Source organism: Bombina bombina, chromosome 9 (genome assembly GCF_027579735.1).
Source record: "Bombina bombina isolate aBomBom1 chromosome 9, aBomBom1.pri, whole genome shotgun sequence".
Lineage (NCBI taxonomy): Eukaryota > Metazoa > Chordata > Amphibia > Anura > Bombinatoridae > Bombina > Bombina bombina.
Window position 1 is genome coordinate 233,084,562 of NC_069507.1, and position 26,418 is coordinate 233,110,979.

Genomic DNA, 26,418 nt, shown 5'->3' on the forward strand with positions numbered 1-26,418 from the left:
TAAATCCTTTTGTTTTCATGCTGTTGCATTTATCAATCAATAAAAGTATTAATGGATTCATTACACACAAACACATATTTCTATTCATTTCACTGTCCATTTATAGAGCTTTAACTTACCTCCTTTTATGCAAATTGTGTTATTTGTGTGTGTTTTTTTATGTAATACAAAATGTATTTATTTTAAACCAGTACAAGTAAGATTGTTTTTATTGTGCATATTTACCAGTAGAAAGGTAATTATCTAAGATAATCTTATAGGTCACAAACTTCAATAAATCCACCTTTAACCACTTGATTGATGTCGGCCAATGAGAACTGAAATGCATTAGTACACAATACAATACAACCTTCTCTGGAAACCAAAGGGTTAGAACATCTTCCAGGGGTAACAGAAAACCAGGAAAGGTCACATAAAGCAGAAACATATCCAACACATTTTAAAAGAAAATAGGTCAAGTCTCAAGTTAAAGGGCAAAATGTAGATTGTATCTGGGGCTTCTCTGTATAATAAATACTTGATGTTCATTAATATACATAAGGTCTGTTTATTCAGAAAATCTCATAAATAAAACGTATACATTATACTGATTTTGGATCATAATCGGCCAAGTATCTCATCAAGGCTTTTTTTCCAACATATTTTCCACTGAAATGTAAGAACACTATTCCTGTGCTATATTCATTTGTTAACTCTTCTATAATGAAAGGATCTAAAAAAAAACTCACTTCATGTACATTTCAGGGAGAAATCAGAAAGAGACTACAGTGGAATGTGAGTTTAATATTTCTTGCATCATAAGTCCTTTAGTTACCATAACATCAAACATAAAACTACTGGTATTTGTGATTAATGGGGCAGTAATGTCATAATTGAACTTCTCTGGTCTCGGTAGATCATGCAGTTTTAAAAACATGTTCATTGTTCTTCTGTTATCAAATGTACGTTGTTGAAGGGTAAAATTCCAGCTTCACTGCCTCACCAACCTCTTCAGCATCTATGTTATCCTATGCAGCAAATAAACTAAGTTAAGTTGAGTAAGCTTCAGTAAACTTGCTGTATAGAATAACAGAGGCATGACTAGGAGGCAATAGCAGGGTTGAAAACTAATGGTCTGGCTTTAAAATACAAGGGACTGGATTATAGATAGATGGATAGATAGATTATATATGTGTGTGTGTGTGTATATATATATATATATATATATATATACATACAGTATCCCACAAAAGTGAGTGTACCCCTCACATTTTTGTAAATATTTTATTATATCTTTTCATGTGACAACACTGAAGAAATGACACTTTGCTACAATGTAAAGAATGGAAGTTCAACATGGCACCTCATGTCAAAGAACTCTCTGAGGATCTGAAAAAAAGAATTGTTGCTCTACATAAAGATGGCCTAGGCTTATAAGAAGATTTCCAAGACCCTGAAAATGAGCTGCAGCACGATGGGCAAGACCATACAGCGGTTTCACAGGACAGGTTCCACTCATCGCCATGGTCGACCAAAGAAGTTGAGTGCACATGCTCAGCGTCATATCCAGAAGTTGTCTTTGGGAAATAGACATATGGGTGCTGCCAGTATTGCTGCAGAGGTTGAAGGGGTGGGGGGTCAGCCTGTTAGTGCTCAGACCATACCCCCGAACACTGCATCAAAATGGTCTGCATGGCTATTGTCCCAGAAGGAAGCCTCTTCTAAAGATGATGCACAAGAAGGCCCGCAAACAGTTTGCTGAAGACAAGCAGACTAAGGACATGGATTACTGGAACCATGTCCTGTGGTCTAATGAGGACTGTTCTGAGTGGAACCTGTCCTGTGAAACCGCTGTATGGTCTTGCCCACCATGCAGCTGCTCAGTTTCAGGGTCTTGGAAATCTTCTTATAGCCTATGCCATCTTTATGTAAAGCAACAATTCTTTTTTTCAGATCCTCAGAGAGTTCTTTGCCATGAGGTGCCATGTTGAACTTCCAGTGACCAGTATAAGAGAGTGTGAGAGCGATAACACCAAATTTAACATACCTACTCCCCATTTACACTTGAGACCTTGTAACACTAACGAGTCACATGACACCGAGAGGGAAAATGGCTAATTGGGCCCAATTTGGAAATTTCCACTCAGGGGTGTACTCACTTTTGTTGCCAACGGTTTAGACATCAATGGCTGTGTGTTGAGTTATTTTGAGGGGACAGCAAATTTACACTGTTATACAGGCTGTACACTCACTACTTTACATTGTAGCAGAGTGTAATTTCTTCAGTGTTGACACATGAAAAGATATAATAAAATATTTACAAAAATGTGAAGGGTGTACTCACTTTTGTGGGATACTGTATATATATATATATATATATATATATATATATATATATATACAACAAAAGGTTGAAGCTGGAGATGTGGAGTTTGTGCAATGTGGGTTATTGGACTTAATCTACAGATGTTAAGCTTTACTGAGAAAGATAGGTTCCAAATAGTGAGGATTAAAATGTAACACTTTATTAACATATATGCAACACAGAACAAACTTAAGTATTGGGGACTCAGCTAAAGGTGGGTATATCACAACCACCTATACATTCTTACATCTGTACCCAATACTCATATAAAAGAAGGGAGGGGGTAACACGGGGGGTCTTAAGTGTCAGGTTTACACGTCAAAGCAACAGTCACCATTCATTCACCTAGGTTAGATTAATGCTACAAAGTAACTATTGTTGTGCACATGTAAGCATGGGTGGGGCTACTGGGGATCTTTGTCAAGATACGCTTACATCTGCACAATGATAGTTACTTTGTAGCGTTAATCTAACCTATTATTTCTAGCGGTTATTATTATTATTGACAAGTATTGAAGTGAGAATGATACAAGTCTGTCTACTGTTAATGAGATATATACCTTGACTATAGTCATGTTGAATGGAAGCCTTTAATTAGGTAGTTGTATAATCAGAGCACCAGTTAGAAATCGTCTGACTGTGTTCAATCACAGCAGTTTGCAGGTAGGAAGTCGCCTTTGAGTGCATAGGCATACCTGTTATGTGAATGAATGGGGACTGTTGCTTTGATGTGTAAACCTGACACTTAAGACACTCTGTGGTACCCCGGCCCTTCTTTTATTGATGTTTTTAATATGAGTATTGGGTACAGATGTAAGGATGTATAGGTGGTTGTGATATACCCACCTTTAGCTAAGTCCAAAATACTTGTTTGTTCTGTGTTGCATATATGTTAATAAAGTGTTAAATTTTAATCCTCACTATTTGTATCTATTGCAGTGTTTAATTCAACACGTGGGCTTTCAAGTCCCAATCCCTATTAATCCCTAACTAGATCATAAAGATAGGTTCCAAGAAGACACCCTTTGTTTGCACACTTTCTCTCATTCAGGGGGGTGGAGTTCATTAACCCTACAAAATTAGGGGAAACAGTCAACATTCTATCATCATTCAAGGTAACAGGTCTAGTCTCATTTGAAGAAAGATGGAATCAAAAGTCACATTTTCTCATGTTGATAATACATGTAGAGATCCAGATGCTGGTTCTTATCTGGACATCATTATGATGTCAATGTTGTAGCAAACATAATGCCCCATGGCAAAAATGTGACAGATGTGATATTGCCATCAATATAATATCACCACAGCAATGTCATCTAGCATCTAAGTGGTTAATCTTAACCCTAGCCCTAACCCTAATGCCTAAATGTAGCAGAGCTTGCCTTCTATCAAAGACTATTAACCGTAGCAAGTGCAGTAATAGAAAACATAATTTATGTAAGAACTTACCTGATAAATTCATTTCTTTCATATTAGCAAGAGTCCATGAGCTAGTGACGTATGGGATATACATTCCTACCAGGAGGGGCAAAGTTTCCCAAACCTCAAAATGCCTATAAATACACCCCTCACCACGCCCACAAATCAGTTTAACGAATAGCCAAGAAGTGGGGTGATAAGAAAAAAGTGCAAAAGCATAAAAAATAAGGAATTGGAATAATTGTGCTTTATACAAAAACATCATAACCACCTCAAAAAGGGTGGGCCTCATGGACTCTTGCTAATATGAAAGAAATGAATTTATCAGGTAAGTTCTTACATAAATTATGTTTTCTTTCATGTAATTAGCAAGAGTCCATGAGCTAGTGACGTATGGGATAATGAATACCCAAGATGTGGATCTTCCACGCAAGAGTCACTAGAGAGGGAGGGATAAAATAAAGACAGCCAATTCCGCTGAAAAATAATCCACACCCCAAAACAAAGTTTAAATCATATAATTAAAAAATCTGAAATTATAAGCAGAAGAATCAAACTGAAACAGCTGCCTGAAGTACTTTTCTACCAAAGACTGCTTCAGAAGAAGAAAACACATAAAAATGATAGAATTTAGTAAAAGTATGCAAAGAAGACCAAGTTGCTGCTTTGCAAATCTGATCAACCGAAGCTTCATTCCTAAATGCCCAGGAAGTAGAGACTGACCTAGTCGAATGAGCTGTAATCCTTTGAGGCGGAGTTCTACCCGACTCAACATAAGCATGATGAATCAAAGACTTCAACCAAGATGCCAAAGAAATGGCAGAAGCCTTCTGACCTTTCCTAGAACCAGAAAAGATAACAAATAGACTAGAAGTCTTTCGGAAATCTTTAGTAGCTTCAACATAATATTTCAAAGCTCTAACTACATCCAAAGAATGCAACAATCTTTCCTTAGAGTTCTTAGGATTAGGACACAATGAAGGAACCACAATTTCTCTACTAATGTTGTTAGAATTCACAACCTTAGGAAAAATTTAAATGAAGTTCGCAACACCGCCTTATCCTGATGAAAAACCAGAAAAGGAGACTCACAAGAATGAGCAGATAATTCAGAAACTCTTCTAGCAGAAGAGATGGCCAAAAGAAACAAAACTTTCCAAGAAAGTAATTTAATATCCAGCGAATGCATAGGTTCAAACGGAGGAGCTTGAAGAGCCCCCAGAACCAAATTCAAACTCCAAGGAGGAGAAATTGACTTAATGACAGGTTTTATATGAACCAGAGCCTGAACAAAACAATGAATATCAGGAAGATTAGCAATCTTTCTGTGAAAAAGAACAGAAAGAGCAGAGATTTGTCCTTTCAAGGAACTTGCAGACAAACCTTTATCCAAACCATCCTGAAGAAACTGTAAAATTCTAGGAATTCTAAAAGAATGCCAAGAAAAATGATGAGAAGAACACCAAGAAATGTAAGCCTTCCAGACTCGATAATATATCTTCCTAGATACAGATTTACGAGCCTGTAACATAGTATTAATTACGGAGTCAGAGAAACCTCTATGACTGAGAATCAAGTGTTCAATCTCCATACCTTCAAATTTAAGGATTTGAGATCCTGATGGAAAAAAGGACCTTGCGATAGAAGGTCTGGTCTTAACGGAAGAGTCCAAGGTTGGCAAGTAGCCATCCGGACAAGATCCGCATACCAAAATCTGTGAGGCCATGCTGGAGCCACCAGCAGAACAAACGAATGCTCCTTTAGAATCTTGGAAATCACTCTTGGAAGAACTAGAGGCGGAAAGATATAGGCAAGATGATACTTCCAAGGAAGTGACAATGCATCCACTGCTTCCGCCTGAGGTTCCCTGGATCTGGACAGATACCTGGGAAGCTTCTTGTTTAGATGAGAAGCCATCAGATCTATTTCTGGAAGTCCCCACATTTGGACAATCTGACAAAATACCTCTGGGTGAAGAGACCATTCGCCCGGATGTAATGTTTGGCGTCTGAGATAATCCGCTTCCCAATTGTCTATACCTGGGATATGAACCGCAGAAATTAGACAGGAGCTGGATTCCGCCCATACAAGTATTCGAGATACTTCTTTCATAGCCAGAGGACTGTGAGTCCCTCCTTGATGATTGACATATGCCACGGTTGTGACATTGTCCGTCTGAAAACAAATGAACGACTCTCTCTTTAGAAGAGGCCACAACTGAAGAGCTCTGAAAATCGCACGGAGTTCCAAAATGTTGATTGGTAATCTCGCCTCCTGAGATTCCCAAACCCCTTGTGCTGTCAGAGACCCCCATACAGCTCCCCAACCTGTTAGACTTGCATCTGTTGAGATCACAGTCCAGGTCGGAAGAACAAAAGAAGCCCCCTGAACTAAACGATGGTGGTCTGTCCACCACGTCAGAGAGTGTCGTACAATCGGTTTTAAAGATATTAATTGTGATATCTTTGTATAATCCCTGCACCACTGGTTCAGCATACAGAGCTGAAGAGGTTGCATGTGAAAACGAGCAAAGGGGATCGCGTCCAATGCAGCAGTCATAAGACCTAGAATTTCCATGCATAAGGCTACCGAAGGGAATGATTGAGACTGAAGGTTTCGACAAGCTGAAACCAATTTCAGACTTCTCTTGTCCATCAGTGACAGAGTCATGGACACTGAATCTATCTGGAAACCTAAAAAGGTTACCCTTGTCTGAGGAATCAATGAACTCTTTGGTAAATTGATCCTCCAACCATGTTCTCGAAGAAACGATACAAGCCGATTCGTATGAGATTCTGCTAAATGTGAAGACTGAGCAAGTACCAAGATATCGTCCAAATAAGGAAATACCACAATACCCTGTTCTCTGATTACAGATAGAAGGGCACCGAGAACCTTTGTAAAAATCCTTGGAGCTGTTGCTAGGCCAAACAGCAGAGCCACAAACTGGTAATGCTTGTCTAGAAAAGAGAATCTCAGAAACTGATAGTGATCTGGATGAATTAGAATATGCAGATATGCATCTTGTAAATCTATTGTGGACATATAATGCCCTTTCTGAACAAAAGGCAGAATAGTCCTTATAGTTACCATTTTGAATGTTGGTATCCTTACATAACGATTCAATATTTTTAAATCCAGAACTGGTCTGAAGGAATTCTCCTTCTTTGGTACAATGAAGAGATTTGAGTAAAACCCCAGCCCCTGTTCCAAAACTGGAACTGGCACAATTACTCCAGCCAACTCTAGATCTGAAACACATTTCAGAAATGCTTGAGCCTTCACTGGATTTATTGGGACACGGGAAAGAAAAAATCTTCTTGCAGGAGGCCTTATCTTGAAGCCTATTCTGTACCCTTGTGAAACAATATTCTGAATCCAAAGATTGTGAATCGAATTGATCCAAATTTCTTTGAAAAATCGTAATCTGCCCCCTACCAGCTGGGCTGGAATGAGGGCCGCACCTTCATGTGGACTTGGGAACTGACTTTGGCTTTCTAAAAGGCTTGGATTTATTCCAGACTGGAGATGGTTTCCAAACTGATACCGCTCCTGTAGGGGAAGGATCACGATTAGCAGACCTAAATTTACCTTTGGATTTTTTATCCTGTGGTAAAAAAGTTCCTTTCCCCCCAGTAACAGTTGAAATAATAGAATCCAACTGTGAACCAAACAATGTATTACCCTGGAAAGAAAGGGAAAGCAAAGTTGACTTAGAAGACATATCAGCATTCCAAGTTTTAAGCCATAAAGCTCTTCTAGCTAAAATAGCTAAAGACATATACCTGACATCAATCCTAATGATATCAAAGATGGCATCACAAATAAAGTTATTAGCATGTTTAAGAAGATTAACAATGCTATGAGTATTATGATCTGTTACTTGTTGTGCTAAAGCTTCCAACCAGAAAGTTGAGGCTGCAGCAACATCCGCCAAAGATATATATAGCAGGTCTAAGAAGATTACCTGAACATAAGTAAGCTTTTCTTAGAAAGGATTCAATTTTCCTATCTAAAGGATCCTTAAAGGAAGTACTATCTGCCGTAGGAATAGTAGTACGTTTAGCAAGAGTAGAGATAGCCCCATCAACCTTAGGGATTTTGTCCCAAAACTCTATTCTGTCAGATGGCACAGGATATAATTGCTTAAACCGTTTAGAAGGAGTAAATGAATTACCCAAATTATTCCATTCCCTAGAAATTACTTCAGAAATAGCATCAGGGACGGGAAAAACCTCCGGAATAACTACAGGAGGTTTAAAAACCGTATTCAAACGTTTAGATTTAGTATCAAGAGGACCAGATTCCTCTATTTCTAATGCAATTAAAACTTCTTTAAGTAAAGAACGAATAAATTCCATTTTGAATAAATATGAAGATTTATCAGTATCAACCTCTGAAACAGAATCCTCTGAACCAGAAAAATCATTATCAGAAACAGAATCAGAATGATGGTGTTCATTTAAAAACTCATCTGAAAAATGAGAAGTTTTAAAAGACCTTTTACGTTTACTGGAAGGAGGAATAATGGACATAGCCTTCTTAATAGATTTAGAAACAAAATCTCTTATATTAACAGGAACACCCTGAATATTAGATGTTGATGGAACAGCAACAGGTAATGGAACATTACTAAAGGAAATATTACCTGCATTAACAAGTTTGTCATGACATTCATTACAAACAACAGCCGGAGGAACAGTTACCACAAGTTTACAACAAATACACTTAACTTTGGTAGATCCAGCATCAGGCAGCAATTTTCCAGAAGTATCTTCTGATTCAGGGTCAATCTGAGACATCTTGCAATATGTAATAGAAAAAACAACATATAAAGCAAAATTGATCAAATTCCTTAAATGACAGTTTCAGGAATGGGAAAAAAATGCCAATGAACAAGCTTCTAGCAACCAGAAGCAAATAAGCAATGAGACTTAAATAATGTGGAGACAATAATGACGCCCATATTTTTTGGCGCCAAAAAAGACGCCCACATTATTTGGCGCCTAAATGCTTTAAGCGCCAAAAATGACGCCACATCCGGTGACGCCGACATTTTTGGCGCAAAAAACGTATAAAAAAAAATGACACAACTTCCGGCAACAAGTATGACGCCGGAAATGACAAAGAAATTTTTTGCGCCAAAAAAGTCCGCGCCAAAAATGACGCAATAAAAAGAAGCATTTTCAGCCCCCGCGAGCCTAACAGCCCACAGGAAAAAAGTCAAATTTTAAGGTAAGAAAAATTGATTATTCATATGCATGATCCCAAATAATGAAACTGACTGTCTGAAATAAGGAATGTTGAACATCCTGAATCAAGGCAAATAAATGTTTAAACACATATATTTAGAACTTTATAAAAAAGTGCCCAACCATAGCTTAGAGTGTCACAAAAATAAGACTTACTTACCCCAGGACACTCATCTACATGTAGTAGAAAGCCAAACCAGTACTGAAACGAGAATCAGTAGAGGTAATGGTATATATAAGAGTATATCGTCGATCTGAAAAGGGAGGTAAGAGATGAATCTCTACGACCGATAACAGAGAACCTAAGAAATAGACCCCGTAGAAGGAGATCATTGCATTCAAATAGGCAATACTCTCTTCACATCCCTCTGACATTCACTGCACACTGAGAGGAAAACCGGGCTCCAGCCTGCTGCGAAGCGAATATCAACGAAGAATCTAGCACAAACTTACTTCACCACCTCCATGGGAGGCAAAGTTTGTAAAACTGATTTGTGGGTGTGGTGAGGGGTGTATTTATAGGCATTTTGATGTTTGGGAAACTTTGCCCCTCCTGGTAGGAATGTATATCCCATACGTCACTAGCTCATGGACTCTTGCTAATTACATGAAAGAAAAGTGATTCCTCTTGAACGGCAGCTTGAATACTCAATTGGATGTCACAGGGACAATGCTTTCTTGGTAAATAATCAGAGGCATTTGATGGATTCAGTTAAATGTCACTATGAAGCTTCTGTAGAATTTAAAAATATAAAAAATATAAAGCACCATGGAAGCAGCAGGCCCCAGTGTTTTCCACTACCCAAATGCATGATTTTGGGAATGAATACCTTTGAAGGTCAGTGGCAGTGCTAAAGATTCATATTAATTTTGATGTCAGTTTAAATAGGGAAAAGAAACAGTTATTGCAGATAATTTATGTGGTAATGAAAATGGCTTCATAAGAATCTTGTAAAGGTCACATGGGATACCTAAGCCATTCGTTATTAAGCCAGGGTGTCTTTCTGAGGTGGCTTACAACAATGTTAAAGGGCCATGATACCCAAATGTTGAAACACTTGAAAGTGATGCAGCATAGCTGTAAAAAGCTGACTAGAAAATATCACCTGAACATCTCTATGTGAAAAAGAAAGATATTTTACCTCAAAATGTCCTAAGTATTCAAACCCCATTGCAAAGGACTTTAAGCAGCAAATCAGCATGTCTGTCCCGGGACAGGCAAGGGAGTGAGCTTTGTGCACACTCATCTTATTTCCCTATTCAGTTTAAGAAAGTTTACTATGAAATCTCAGAGTTAAGTGAAATCTCATGAGATCACAGTAAAAGAGTTCATGACCTCAGCACTGTTGATGCTGATTGGCTGCTGTTCATTTTTTCATATATTTTTTTTTACCTGCCGCTGAATAGCAGCTGAAGTATATTTTTTTACACAGAACTTACGCTGCTGAGCTGAGGAGATTGTGAGGTAAAATAATCTTCCTTTTTTACATAGAGATGCTCAGGCGATATTTTCCTGTCAGCTTTTTACAGTTATACTGCATCAGTTTCAAGTGATTTAGCATTTGAGTATTATTTCCCTTTAAGCTTTATATCACACACACACACACACATTCTACTATTAATAAAGACTATAATAATATAAGAACGAACACTGAATTTCGGAAAGCAATACACCTCATCTGTGAAGAATAAAATATGCTGCTGCACAAAAGGGTATTATATGTAAAAAAAAAAAAAATGTATCCTTTTCTATAATCATTAACACAACCAGGTTATTTTGTATTAGAAGGATCAGTAATATGAGAGAAAATCATAAGAGCAAATGGAACTACAAATTCTCCAGTTTCCGAAGCCAGTATGAAAGGGAAGGGGCAGTGTATGTGCATTAACATCATCCCAATTCATACAGCATATGATTAATCCTAAGGCTACAGCCATGATAAGCTCTTCAAAAACCATGTTACTTTAAAGCAGATAGACTTTTATTCCTATACAAGTCCAAGGCAGTAGGGGGCGGCCACGTGAGAGCAATTTATCTGAGTATTGAGTCAGTACCTAAGGATTACCCACAATCCCTGTTAAGATTTGTTAGGGCCAGACCTGTCTACACTAAGCTTTTTTCCCCCCTCTATGAGATATTTTTTGTCAAGGTATTATGGCAATGATACATTTCTGACAAGCTGAACTCGAACAATATCTTGTCCAGTTTTAGGCTGTGCTACTACAACAAGTTTTATAACTATGTATAACTTTTAGTATGAAGCATGTCAGTTACTCAATATACTAATAGCAACACTGAACTGGATATGAGATGTATAATTAACATACATATATATATATATATATATATATATATATATATATATATATATAGGATAGCAACAAAGCAATGAGATGAGCTGACTCAAGAATATAGCATGCTGGAAAAGAATATTTATTGGAAGTCCAAGTACTGGTACATAGTAACAGGGTCACAGTCAGGAATGCCTGACGTGTTTCACGCATGCATAGATGCGCTTCTTCGGAGGCCATCTACGCATGCGCGAAACACATCAGGCGTTCCTGACTGTGACCCTGTTACTATGTACCAGTACTTGGACTTCCAATAAATAATCTTTTCCAGCATGCTATATTCTTGAGTCAGCTCATCTCATTGCTTTGTTGCTATCCTGTTTACTAGCGGTTGGGCATACTGCTTTTTGGATCTGCTGCTCGTTTGCTGTATCTACTTTGGACTCCGGGCTTACTCTCTGCCCCTCCGCGTCTTGCTCCTACTAGAGTGTCTAGCAATGTCACTGGTGACGAACAAGTGCGTTCTTACTACGACCGAACCTCTTTACACGCCAGGAAGGACACGCAGGCTGCACCCTCTGGAAGGGTCTCATCGCCAGTCCGTGAGGAAGTACAGCAGTGTGCCCAGACACCCCACCAGACCAGTGGAGGGTAAGAAAATTCGGCTGATGATATGTTACTTCAGTGACTTGTGTACATTTACCCACACCTTTGACATCTAGGCTGAAGTGGAGCGTATTAACACTTTAGGAACTATCGGAGGGTTACGCTTTGAGTTCTTTGATTTGGATTACACTATTTTTTGACTGCTTGTCCCTTCACACACGGACAGTATTGGGACATATACCCCTATTTTGGGCCTCCAGTATATACCTCCAGAGAACCCAGGGGTTATTATCTGAACACTTTGCTTCTTGTGATTATATATATACATATATATACAAAAAAGTCCAGCACTTATTCAATTTCTTTAACCTGGCTGTGTGCTCGTTACAATGGGCTATCAGCAAAAACCCAAACAGATACAGTCCATATGTAGAAAGTAACAGCACCACTGCATCAATTTTCTTAAAGGTGAATTATTTCTTTATTGGAGATATCACAACAGTAAAACAGCAACGTTTCGGACCTACATGGTCCTTAATCATGCATAGTTAAAACACAGTAAAACACACATTTAAAAAGGGTGGTTTGACCAATCAGATTTCAGCTCACATTCTTAATTGAATTAACCCATGCCTATCCAGGCATGATAATATGCATATTACTTTTTCTATTAGTGGCCTCTAGTGGTACCATATTGAATGACACCCTATCCAAATTTTATAAAAACAAATACAGATCATAGTCCCTATTCAGACCATAAGGGTACAATGTATTTAATTTCTTGATCCACCAAACTTCCTTTTGTTTTAGTTTAAGTTCTCTGTTACCCCCTCTTCTGTGTGTGGGGATATGATCGATTACTTGGAAGCGCAGCTGGCTAACAGTGTGTCCCATTTGGGTAAAATGTGCAGATACTGGCAGAGACATATCTTTAGATTTAATTGATGCCTTATGCTGACTAAACCTATCCCTGGCGGCTTGGGTGGTCTCTCCGATATAACAGAGGCCACATGGACATTTGAGTAGATAGATGACATAATTGGTTTGACAAGTGTATAGACCATTGATGGTATACTTTTTACGTTTGTCATTTTGGGCCAAATATTTACCTCTAATGACTGAATTACATTGTGCACAGTGCAGACAAGGATAACATCCTTTATTAGGAGTAGTCAAATAGTTAATTTCAGATTGTTTAGTTGTCCCCACATCTGCTCTGACTAGATTATCCCTTAGATTTCTCACCCGTCTATAGGATGGCATTGGTGGTAATTTGAAGGACTCGACTTCAGGATTAAATTTTGTTAATAGATGCCAGTGTTTTCTTACTGCTTTAAAAATATGTTGACTTCGCTGACTATATTCCATAGTGAGCACCAATCTATTTACATCATTTCTGGTTTTAGGTTTGGCTTTACTTTTATCAAGATCCATGATATTTTTATTTATAATCTCCTGAGGATAACCTCTTTTGATAAACGTATTACCCATAGATTGTAGCCTAAAGGGCAGTCTGTCCTGATCACTCACTATCCTTTTAGTGCGTAGTAACTGGCTTCTTGGGATAGAATTGAACACTGTCTCAGGATGGAAACTTTCATACCTCAAAAGGGTGTTTCTGTCTGTGGGTTTAGTAAAGAGATCAGTGTTCAATTTATCATCTTGTATATAAACAGTGGTGTCCAAAAAGTTAATCTCATGTGATGAATATGTAAGTGTAAACTTGATGTTTGTCATTGAGGCATTAATTTCATCCACAAACTGTGTCAAAGACTCCAATGAGCCCCCCCATATGCCAAAAATATCGTCTATATACCTTAGCCATAGCTTACAACAAGAATTGAATGACTTATTGATGTAAACAAATTTATTTTCAAAGCCACTCATGAACAAATTGGCATATGAGGGGGCTACATTGGAGCCCATGGCCGTACCCCTCTTCTGCATATAATAGGTGCCCTGAAACAAAAAATAGTTGCAGTATAGAACAAGTCTTAGCAGATCATCAATAAAATCTATCTGTGTTAGGTCATATAATTTACAATTATTCAAAAAACTTTTCACAGTATCAAGGCCTGCCTCATGAGGGATAGAGGTATAAAAATTAACCACATCTAGAGAAAAGATAAACCAACTTTCTTCCATTTTTACTTTTTCTAGTTTTATCAGAAAATCATTAGTGTCTTTTATAAAAGACTTCTGTTCTTTAACCATTGGAAAAAGAATTCTATCCAGAAAAATTGACACATTTGAAAAGATAGACTCTGTGCATGCCACAATGGGCCGCCCTGGTGGGGATGACATATTCTTGTGAACCTTGGGCAAGGTATAAAAAACTGGTGTTATAGGATGTTTCTTATATAAAAAATCAAATACCTGTTTAGTTATAGTATTACATTGAACTGCCCTATCAAGAATTATTTTTAATTCTTTTTGTATTTCAACAAGAGGATTGTGATCTAATACTTCATATACCCCTCCATCAGAGAGTTGGTGTAAAATTTCTTGAATATAGTACTTAGTGTCTAGTATTACAACAGCTCCGCCCTTATCGGCATTCTTTATTGTAATATCTTTATTGACAACATAGCTTCATATTCATCTCTTGTAAGATTATAATTTTTCATCTCTGGATTTAAGTTAAACTTTTTCATTAAGTTATTGATATCCTGTTGTACAAACCTAATAAAAGTTTCCACACCAGAATTACTGGTAGGAGGTATGAATGAAGACTTTTTGTGTAAATTAAGGCATTTCAGATCAAGGGGATTTGTTTGCATAACACCTTCATTTATTTGGCTTTCAGCACACAAATTATTTGTATTTATATTATTGCTACCATACATAGCTTTCAACCTGAGCATTCTGAAAAATTTATACAAGTCTTTATCGACTTCAAATTCGTCACAGTCCTTAGTAGGGCAGAAGGAAAGTCCTTTCATTAGCAAGCTGTGTTCCGTCTCGGTTAGCTCGTATTCCGAGATATTAATTACTAGACTCTCCTTGTCCTGTATGGGGGAAATGTGGTCAGGCTGTTCGTTTACCTTCATTTCCGCATACCTCGTCGGAACCTCCCTCCTTGTTGACGTCTCGGCATCTGCCGGTTTCGGTTCCAGGAGCTCCGCGTGTACATCCGTTGTTCTTTGGGATCGGCGGTGCTTCCGCCCTCCCCTCCGGTGTCTCCTTCTGAGCCAGAATCTAAAAAACTTTCCCCAGAGGATGACCCTTCGGCTAGTCTGTCCTGCTCCGTTGACGCTCTCGGCATTCTCCTCCAGTGTGGTGTATCGCGTATTTCGCGTTGTCTTGACGTGTGGTCACGTGACCAGTTGTACACCCGGTGATTGGTGTAATCAAGCTCATCACGTACAAACTTAGATCTTTTCCTCTCCTCAAGATCTGAACGATATTGAGCCAACAATGTATCAATTTCTTCTTTAGTGGTTTTCAACATTTCTAAAGTATACTTTGTTTCCATTCCCCGCTCAGCTTCCAGCACCAATCCTTTTTGCTTGTCAATCTCTAACTGCAGACATTCTACAGTGAGCACAATTAAATCGAAAGAGCACTTGTTAAGTATACTCTCAAATCTTGTTCTGTACAGTTCATGGTTAGCCAGTATGGTGGGTCTCAATTTTATCCTTAGGCCTCTAGGAATTCTTTTAATGCGGTAATATTCTGCTAGCGTGACTGAGTGCAGCTCCAGAGAAATCAATCTCCTCTTTGTTTTTTCGTATTCCTTTTTTGAATCCACTTCAGCAGAATTTCTTAAAAAGTTCCTTGATCCCAAGGCCAATGAAGTGATGCGTGCTGCATCAATGTCAGAATAGGAAAAAGTAGCAGGTTGGATATCCTCCATAGTACCTTCACTCACTGGTAGTGCACGTAACTCTGCTGATTCCATGTATACAAAAATAAACAGATAGAGTCCAGCACTTATTCAATTTCTTTAACCTGGCTGTGTGCTCGTTACAATGGGCTATCAGCAAAAACCCAAACAGATACAGTCCATATGTAGAAAGTAACAGCACCACTGCATCAATTTTCTTAAAGGTGAATTATTTCTTTATTGGAGATATCACAACATTATGGACTTAATAATATATTAATTAATATATATGTCTGTGTGTGTGGTTTCTGGCTATGGCTGTATATGAAAATGAGCTGAAAAACTGGATATCCTACTGCAAACTGTATGGATTACATTGTCTTTTTTAATTACTAATTCATTTTGTATTTTTTCCCTAATACATTTTACTAAAGCTATGTGATGTGAAATAAATATGCTCATTTTGAAATCACCAAACCATATTATAAAGGTATAATCATTAAGGTATATGTAACTAATCATAGTTTATTTGTACATAGTCTTACAATGCCATCTCTGTGTCCATTTAATACAAGCAAGACAGGAGGGCGGTGGAGAGGTTAGGAAATGAGGCCAGTATGCTAGAAGCTAATGGCATTTAAATTTGGAAAATTGCAATCACTGGGACTCACACATTTGTTAACATTTGCACAAGTCAACCCTGCAGCAAGCCCCTAATCAGGTAGAAAGGACGCAGCAAGACCCCAGGCAAACATTAAATCAGTGGAGGAAATTCTCAGAGAGATGGATGTGCAATCATGTAGCTGCTTTAAGGTGAAGAGGAAAAACAAGGATGTAAAGGTCAGTATTAAGCAATGGACAGAGCAAGATTTATATACTACTCATTCTATAAAAAGGCATGAAAAAGATTAGCCGCCTTACTGCCAGCAGAGAATTGTAGATTGCTTACTTTTCAAAAAAGCAATCGGAAATATTATTTGTTAAAGTAAAAAATCATTTTGCTGTACAGAACAATTCATACTTGCAGGATGACATAATGTAGATGGAAATCCCTCTATAAATGAAAAAGCATACAAAACACCAGGAGTTTAATAACATTTATTTATAAAGCCATGATATATTTTAACAAGTTATAATAAAGACAGTGGTGGGTCTGGGGGGTGCTACATACTCCAAGTCTTTATTGCAGGACCCCCAAAGTTCAGAGGTGTAAATAGCCATTAATTTACAAGGCAGATCACTACATTTGTCCTGTACTCAGGACAAGGAGAGAGACCAATAGAAGACAGGAATTTATATATGAAAAGAAAAAAATTAGTAGAAAAAATCCCCAATATTTTGAGCTTAATAGGTACCTTAATTACCACCCCTAAACGATATCCCATCTTCCTTGTAGATTGGCTGTCTGTTGCACACCTGGGGGTGTAATAACACAGGTATTACTCACTGCCAGTGGCAAGACTGCACTATTTATACTTGTCTCAGGCGAGACCTGCTGTAGTTGAGACTGACAGCCCTAAAAAAACTCTTGCAACAGGCAACACAAAGATAAATAACACTCATGATGCTTTTTTAATGGTGTGCCCTTAGATTTGGAAAACAATTTCAATTTAGCTAACAAAATTACAGCTTTAACCCCTTAACGGCCAGCATCATACAGGGTACATTGCTAGTCGTTTAGCCCTTAAAGACAAGCACCATAACCTGTATGGCAGCTTTATTCTGGGCTATCAGTGCGCCCTTCTTGGCCCTATTGGCACGACCATGCTATTTCTGCATGCCTCAGGAGGGAGGCAGTGCAGAAATAATGTAATGGAGGACAGCCCAAGCTAGCGATCGCAAAGACAGGGTGTCCCTGTGATCCCATGCCTATCAGTGGGGCCTCCATTCATGATATACAAGATACACGATCAGCTGCTGGAAGCCTTTATGTGAGGCTAGTGAGCAATAACTGTCAAAAATGCCAGTCACAGTGATTATACACTTAAAATGGAGCCTAGATATAGCATGCCGCAATGCATGCTGGTGCCAAGCTCAGTGGCCAATCACTGGATGCCTCAGGAGTGAGGCAGTACAGTGAGGCACAAGAAAGTGGCCCATGGTCATGTGATCATCTTGGCAGCCAGTTAAAGTGATCACATGTCAAAAATTACAACCCATTTTTTGTTAACAATAGCTTGTTTCTTCTGTCCTTCTGTCCCAATGAACATGTACAGTGATTAAAGGGTAACGTATTTTAATAGTGTTAGTGTTTAGAGGTTTTTTTATTTATTTTTAATACATTTTATTTTAATAAAGTTTATTTTTTTATATTTTTTTAATATAGTCTTTTAGTAATTAACAACAACAAGAAGAATGGGGCTAGAATTGATGGACCATGGGTGTTTGGGCCAAAACCGGGATCAGACTGACACTACTTCTACGTAGAACGCTGTGACAGTGTGACGTTGGTTCCCATTATTGAGAGGGAGTGGGCAATAGGCCGGCATACAGAGATTTAAATGCAAGAGGTTTCCGTCACTTCACTGTCAATCACCACGAAAAAAGTATCAGTCCATTGAACAAACTTGGCTTAATGGACTTGGCTCGAGGCAAAAAAAAATATTTTAAGGAAAATGACCGGTATAAGTTGACAACTCTTCCAATCACATCTAGATCATTTGTGCTGGAAAATTTTAAGAAACAGTTCAAATGAAGATTTATACATTTTATTTTTAAATTACATCAAAAATGTTATATCGTAATTATATTTCTTATGCATTGCATTTTTTTGTTATTATATTTCTTTTTTTTTAAATTGATATTGTTTTAGTGTTGTGACATTTGTGAAACAAATAAATACATTCCAAAGACACATGCATTTAATTGAGAATGCGAACTTAGCCAGCCATTAGAGCACACGTTGAAATGTGAAATGAGGCGGTAGAGCACACCTTAAAGTGGCATCAGTTCTTTTTTTGTGCGTTTTTTACTCCTACAATTTATTTTCTGCCCTTGGTGATAAAAGGGTTAAACATAATGTCTCACAATACCTCTAGATAAATACCCTGGGGTGTCTAAATTCTACAAATATATAATTTTGTGCAGCAGTTTGAATTGGGTAACCACTACTTAGCTTATAGTCTAAGCATAGCAAATTTTAGCGTTAAACCGCTAAATCCATCTTTGTATTATTTGGCCTATATTTTTCTATAAATTACTAAAGTTACCTAAAATCCAGACAAATCAGGACAACATAATTAATCTATTTGGTGGAATTTTTTTTAAAGCTGCACTAGTTTTGTAGAAATGGTTAACTGCAAAAAAAATATTTCCCAATTCGTCAGTAATAAATTCCCATGTATTGTTATTTTATATACCCACATATAGGGTATCACTAGAAAGGCCCGTTTGTCTGTTAAAAAACGCTGTATAATATTTATGGGTGCATTTAACAAGAGAGCAGACAATTAAGGTGAAACCGACAATGAGAAAAAAATGCCAAAATTGCTTGTGTCACAGAACCTGGGAAAAACCTTCACCCTTAAGGGGTTAAATGCTTCCAAAACCTTTATTTTCTGTGCATATTAATTATACTTCAATGATTAAATGGAAAGTAAAGTCAAAATTAAACTTTTATGATTGGGATAGAGAATACAATTTTTAATAACTCCATTTTAATTCTATTAACTAATTTACTTTCTTTTCTTGGTACCCTTTGTTGAAAAACATACCGACTGGTGACTGCACATATCTGCCTTTTGTCATTAGCTCACCCGATGTGTTCAGCTAGCTCCCAAAGTGCGCTTTTTTTCAACAAAGGATACAAATGAATTAAGCAAATTTGATAATAGAAGTAAATTGGAAAGTTAATTTAAATTGGATGTTTTGTCTGAATCATGAAATAAAAAACAATTCTACTAGTCATTTTTTATTTCTGCATCAGACCATTTTAATTTAAAGGGATTGAGGTTCCAGTGCTCCCTCACCTTCTCTATACTACACCTTTACAGAAGGCATTGTGCAGCAAATAAATTCACATATGAAAGACCAGTATTGAACTTGTAAACATTTATGAACAAATTTGTTTTGTAAGGGAAATCAGATGTAAAGCACAACAAACATCTGTGCATCAATTCATTCCAACTTTATTTATACTTTCCAAGCATTCACCTTTTTATTTTTAAATAAATGTTACCTAGCAATATAATGACTGTAGCCTTAAAGGGAGATGAAGCCCAAAAGTTGTCTTTCATGTTGTAGATATAGCAGCAATGTTAAACTACTTTCTGTTTTACCTCTTTTATCAAATTGTCTTTCTATTTCTAAGTATCTTTTGTTGAAAAGCAGGGACAAAAGCTCAAGAGCAAATGCCTGGAACACTATATGGCAACAGTTTTACAAGAAAGTTACGCATTTGCTGAAGCACTAGAGGGCAGCACTATTTCCTGCCATGTAGTGCTGCAGACACCTACCTAAGATTCTCTTCAACAAAGAATCATATGGGAACAAAGCAAATTTGATAATTGACGTAAATTGGAAACTTTTTCCAGATTGTGTGCACTGTCTGAATCACAAAAGAAAAGTTATGGGGTTTATTTCCCTTTAACAATAGCAAAAGTCCATGCTGCAAGACTAAATATAAAATAATACTAAGATAATCAATATTCATATAGTAGTCCTAAAACCTACTATTTATGGTGAGAGTGAAGACAGACAGACAGAGAAAAAGATAGATAGATAGATAGATAGATGATATATAGATAGACAGATAGATAGATAGATGATAGATAAATAGATAGATGATAGATAGATAATAAATAGATAGATAGATAGATAGATAGATAGATAGATAGATCGATAATAGATAAATAGAAAGATAGATGATGATAGATGATGGATAGATAGATAGATAGATAGATAGATAGATAGATAGATAGATAGAGAGAGAGATAGATAGATAGATAGATAGATAGATGATGGATAGACAGATAGCTAGATGATAGATAGATAAATAGATAGATAGATTATAGATCGATAGATAAATAGATTATAGATAGATAGATTATAGATAGATAGATTATAGATAGATAGATAGATAGATAGATAGATAGATAATAAATAGATAGATAGATCGATGATAGATAAATAGAAAGATAGATGATGATAGATGATGGATAGATAGATAGATAGATAGATAGATAGATAGATAGATAGATAGATAGATGATAGATAAATAGATAGATAGATAGATGATAGATGATGGATAGATAGATAGATAGATAGATAATAGATAAATAGATAGATAGAGAGATATATGATGGATAGACAGATAGATGATAGATAGATAGATAGATAGATTATAGATAGATAGATAAATAGATTATAGATAGATAGATTATAGATAGATAGATAGATAGATTATAGATAGATAGATAGATAGATAAATAGATAGATGATGATAGATGATGGATAGATAGATAGATAGACAGACAGACAGACAGACAGATAGATAGATAGATAGATAGATAGATAGATAGACAGACAGACAGACAGACAGACAGATAGATAGATAGATAGATTATAGATTGATAGATAAATAGATTATAGATAGATGATAGATAGATAGATAGATAGATAGATAATAGTAACATTTTAGGAGCAGTGAATTTCTTGACCCTAAGGCAGTGTTTCCCAACTCCAGTCTTCAGGAGCCTTAAAGGGCCACACATTTATTATATCTTAACTAGAGCACAGGTGAACTGATCAGCCGATGGGTGAACTGATTATTTCACCTGTGCTCTAGTTAAAGGGACAGCATATACTAATTTTCATATAACTGCATGTAATAGACACTACTATAAAGAATAAGATGCACAGATACTGATATAAAAATCCAGTATAAAACTGTTTAAAAACTTACTTAGAAGCTGTCAGTTTGGCTCTGTTGAAAAGGCAGCTGGAAAGCCCACTGCAAGTGGCAAATAAGACACTCCCCCCCTCCCCCTTCTTTTGCATATGAAAAGACCCTTTACACAAACAGGAGCAAGCTGGAGAAGGTAGCTGACGGTATTCTCATAAAACTTTGGGGCTTGGTTAGGAGTCTGAAAATCAGAGCAATGTTATTAAAAAATAAGCAAAATTATACATTTATTTTAAAATAAAACTTTATGGGCTATAGAAATAGATCATCTACAAAACATTTATGCAAAGAAAAAATGAGTGTATAATGTCCCTTTAAGATATAATGAATATCTGGTCTGAGGACTGGAGTTGAGAAACACTGCCCTAAGGATTATGACAAATCCCTATTCAAAATGTAATGATGAATCTAAACTTGCAGGTAAAACACAGAGATGACAAAATAAGCATCCCAGCTGCGCAATCAAATGATTGTAAGCAAAAAGCAAACAGTAGGATGCCGGCAAGTCACTTCTCCTGCTATCGATAGCTTTTATATTGAGTGTCTTCTGTATTCCCTGCCAAAAAAATCATGGAGGTTTTTGCACCCCAACACACAATCATATTTTGGTGTAAAAAATGTTGATATTGATACACAAATAATGTTTTATACAGTACACAAGATATTTGTGTTGTGACTGAAACACAAATATCCTGGTTAGCAAATGTCAGAGGACAGTATGGGTTAGATTACGAGTGGAGCGCAAAATTAGGATTTTGCAAGCACAATATTTGCACTCTACTCAGTAATACTCGCGCACACATATGTGCGTTGATATTACAAGTAAAGCGCAATGGAGAGACTCGTTCTGATGCTGATAGACACTGCACAGAACCTAAGTGCAGCGAAGGGGGTAAGTCACGCAGCGTTGGGCAGCATATTTAAAATATAAATTAATATATATATATATATGTATGTGTGTGTGTTTATATGTGTTATATGTGTATATATACACATATAACACATACATATATATGTATATACACATAGTAACACATAAATATATATGTATATACACATAGTAACACATAAATATATATGTATATACACATATAACACATAAATATATATGTATATAAGCATATTAACACATAAATATATATATATATACACATATAACACATAAATATATATGTATATACACATAGTAACACATAAATATATATGTATATACACATAGTAACACATAAATATATATGTATATACACATAGTAACACATAAATATATATGTATATACACATAGTAACACATAAATATATATGTATATAAGCATATTAACACATAAATATATATGTATATATACACATATAACACATAAATATATATGTATATAAACACATATAACACATACATATATATGTATATATACACATATAACACATACATATATATGTATATATACATATAACACATAAATATATATGTATATAAGCATATACATATATATTTACAATTTAAACACAGTCCCCATAGACTTTCATGTAAAGGCACTTTTCAGTGCCGTTTTTTCTCTAACACCCCACATCACCTCACTTTAACCCTCTTATAACTGCTTTGTGCAGTTATTTTAAAAAAATGCTCACAATTAACCTCTAGTTAATGAATTTGAACACAAAGTGCTACCGCAAGCTTTCAGTAGTATTAACTAGCTACAGTAGCATTAACTAGCCACTTGTAATGGCTGGTTATTTAACGTGCTCCCGTTTACGTAATCTAGCCCTACATGTTTTAAGAGGCATTGACAAATTTGATATCTATAAATTGGTAAATAAAATCTAATGTATGCATACAAGTCTCCTTGTTGATTGGATATCTGAGAACATAAATATCCATATGTACAGAAGAAGTACCCTAATCTCACCAACAGAGTGTGTGTTTCGGGGGGGAAATAATGACTGGTAGTTTAATTATAGGGTCATAACATTTTCTTTATTATGTTATTTATTTTCCTTTCTTTATATATAGATATATATACATATATATATATATATATATATATGTGTGTGTGTATATATATATATATATATATATATATATATAAAACAGAAAATAATTAAATTAATAGTACTGGTACAAATCCGCAAATCTGGAATTCCAAAAAACAGAATTATTTACAAATCCATGCTTTTTCATTAATTTTTTTACAAAAAATTATTAAAAATTAAATTTTTCACCACCAGTAAGTCATAGGCGTAAATTTATTATTGTGTGGACGGACTACGATGTAGCATATCATATCCACCGCACATCGATAAATGCAGACAGCATACACTGGCATTTATCATTACACAAGCAGTTCTTGCGAACTGCTGGTGCAATACCGCCCCCTGCAGATTTGTGGCCAATTGGCCACTAGAAGGGGGTGTCAATCGTATTCGATCAGGCTCATTGCTGTCCGCCAACTCAGAGGTGGCGGACGAGTTAAGGAGCAGCGGTCTTAGGACCGCTGCTTCTTAACTTCCGCTTTAAGCAGAACTGAAGCGGAGTGGGTCGGAAGCAGCATCCGCTGCTTCATAAAGCGACCCCATAATCTTCTTTGCCGGTGTCTTTGGCTTGTTTTTTGTGTTCCAAAATGCAAGTGACAGCTATTACTGATCAGAGTACTGTACTATCTTAAGTATTGCAATTATATAAAACTTTAGGTTTTATGTAAAAGAAGTAGTGGTAGTTCTATGGGTGTGCTGAGGGGGTACTATACACCTCTAAATGAACGTGCAGCACCCCATTGAGCTGAAAAGGATCTCCATATATTAATTTCTAGAACCACCACTGGTTGATGATATGTAAATACTGCCTAAATGACATAATGACATTTTTTTTATTTACATTTGATCCAACCCCCTCTCCAAGCTGTCCCATTTTACAGATGCAAATATATAAATATTCTGAAACCCAAACTATTCAGAAATCCTAACCTTTTTTATTTTCCAAGCAATTTGGATTTAAAGCTTTTGCCACATGTTTCTCAGACAAATATGTCACAGCTTCATGTAGTTTACTTTTGAAGAAGTTGCAGACTGGTGTTTAAGTGTGTAATTCATCTATTTTCTTTGAAAGATTTCTTTATGTATGTTTTGCTGAGCAGTGTTTTTACAGCAGGTATAAATGGATTGTATTTTATAAAGCAGTTGAGGTCTCCTCTAGGAGAGTTATTTCTATTTCATATTTCAAGTTTTTTAAAACCACTCACCATGTCCTAGTGTTGACTTCATATCTGTATAGATCATCCACAAGACCATACTTGTTGCCTGGCAATGCTTTGTATCCTCCATGCACATAAATAGATTTAGTTATTGGGTCGTAAACACTGGTGTGTCCATAGCCGCCTTGTACAATGGCTCCTTTGGTCTCAGGAACTAGCCAAACATTGGACCCTGGAATTTTGAAGATGACAGCATTATAGTCTGATTCGGTCTGATGTCCCTAATTCATTACAACATTTGCTAACTAAATATTTGTATGATGTGTATTGCTTGTGCTTTCATAACTTTAAAAGGACACTGAATGATAATTAAATGGACACTCAAGTTAAAATTAAACTTAAATTATTCAGATAGAGCACCCAATTTTAAACAACTTTTCAATTTACTTCCATTAATAAAATGCGCACAGTCTTTTTATATTTACTGAGCATGTGCAAGAATTCACAGAATATATGTATATGCATTTGTGATTCGCTGTTGGCTGTCACATGATACAGGAGAAGTGGAAAAATACATAACATTGACATTTGTCAGAAAAAAATCTACTACGCATTTGAAGTTCAGACTAAGGGGCATATCTCGACATGATACAAAGTAGCATATCATGTCCGCTGCAGATCGCTGCCCATCGATAAATGCCAACAGCATACGCTGTCAGCATTTATCACTGCACCAGCAGTTCTTGTGAACTACTGGTGCAATGCCACCCCCTGCAGATTCACGGCCAATCGGCCGCTAGCAGGGGGTGTCAATCAACCCAATTGTATTTGATTGGGTTGATTTCTGTCCACCACCTCAGAGCAGGAGGACAAGTTATGGAGCAGCGGCTTCATACGGAGCTTGATAAATATGCCCCATAGTGCTATTGTATTGTCTTTTTATCATGCATTTGTTGATTATGAAAATCTACTGTATTTACTGGTCCTTTGAGACATGAAATTCACTGAAAGATACTGCACATACACCAACGCTAACTACAATCTGGAAGTTAAAATTCAAAAAGGTGTATTTACAAAAAGCACTAAAGCTACTAAGTAATTTAAAGGTAACCAAACCAAAACCCAGAGAGATGCTTTGTAACAAGACAGCTGTTTTTGTTCCCAACCAATCATAATAATGTACACACGTTGCATATTGTTGTCTACACATGGGTAGTAGAAAAAAATACAAATTCATGATTCAGATAGCACAGGAAATGTTAAACAGCTCTCTAGTTTACTTCTGTCATAAAATGTGCTTTGTTCTCTTCATATCCTTGAAACCTAGGTAGATTCATAGAACCTCAGGAAAATGTAAGGGTATTTAGCAGTCTATAGCAGCCATGTTTGCAACTCTGTATAACATTGTTACACACACTGATGTCATAGGGGCATATTTATCAAGCTCCGAAAGGAGCGTGACGGCCCGTGTTTCTGGCGAGTCTTCAGACTCGCCAGAAACAGCAGTTATGAAGCAGTTGTCACAAAGACCACTGCTCCATAACCCTGTCGGCCTGCTCTGAGCAGGTGGACAGGAATCGCCACAATTCAACCTG

General features: G+C 36.6%; 1 protein-coding gene across 1 annotated transcript in view; it reads right to left on the bottom strand.

The window, feature by feature from the left end:
• Positions 1–26,418, bottom strand: part of ATRNL1 (attractin like 1) — a 1,671,159-nt gene that overhangs the window by 1,324,903 nt on the left and 319,838 nt on the right. Inside the window, exon 9 of the mRNA XM_053692689.1 lies at positions 24,872–25,055. Within this exon, the coding sequence (XP_053548664.1) occupies positions 24,872–25,055 (184 nt within the window). The remainder of the gene's footprint in view (positions 1–24,871; positions 25,056–26,418) is intronic.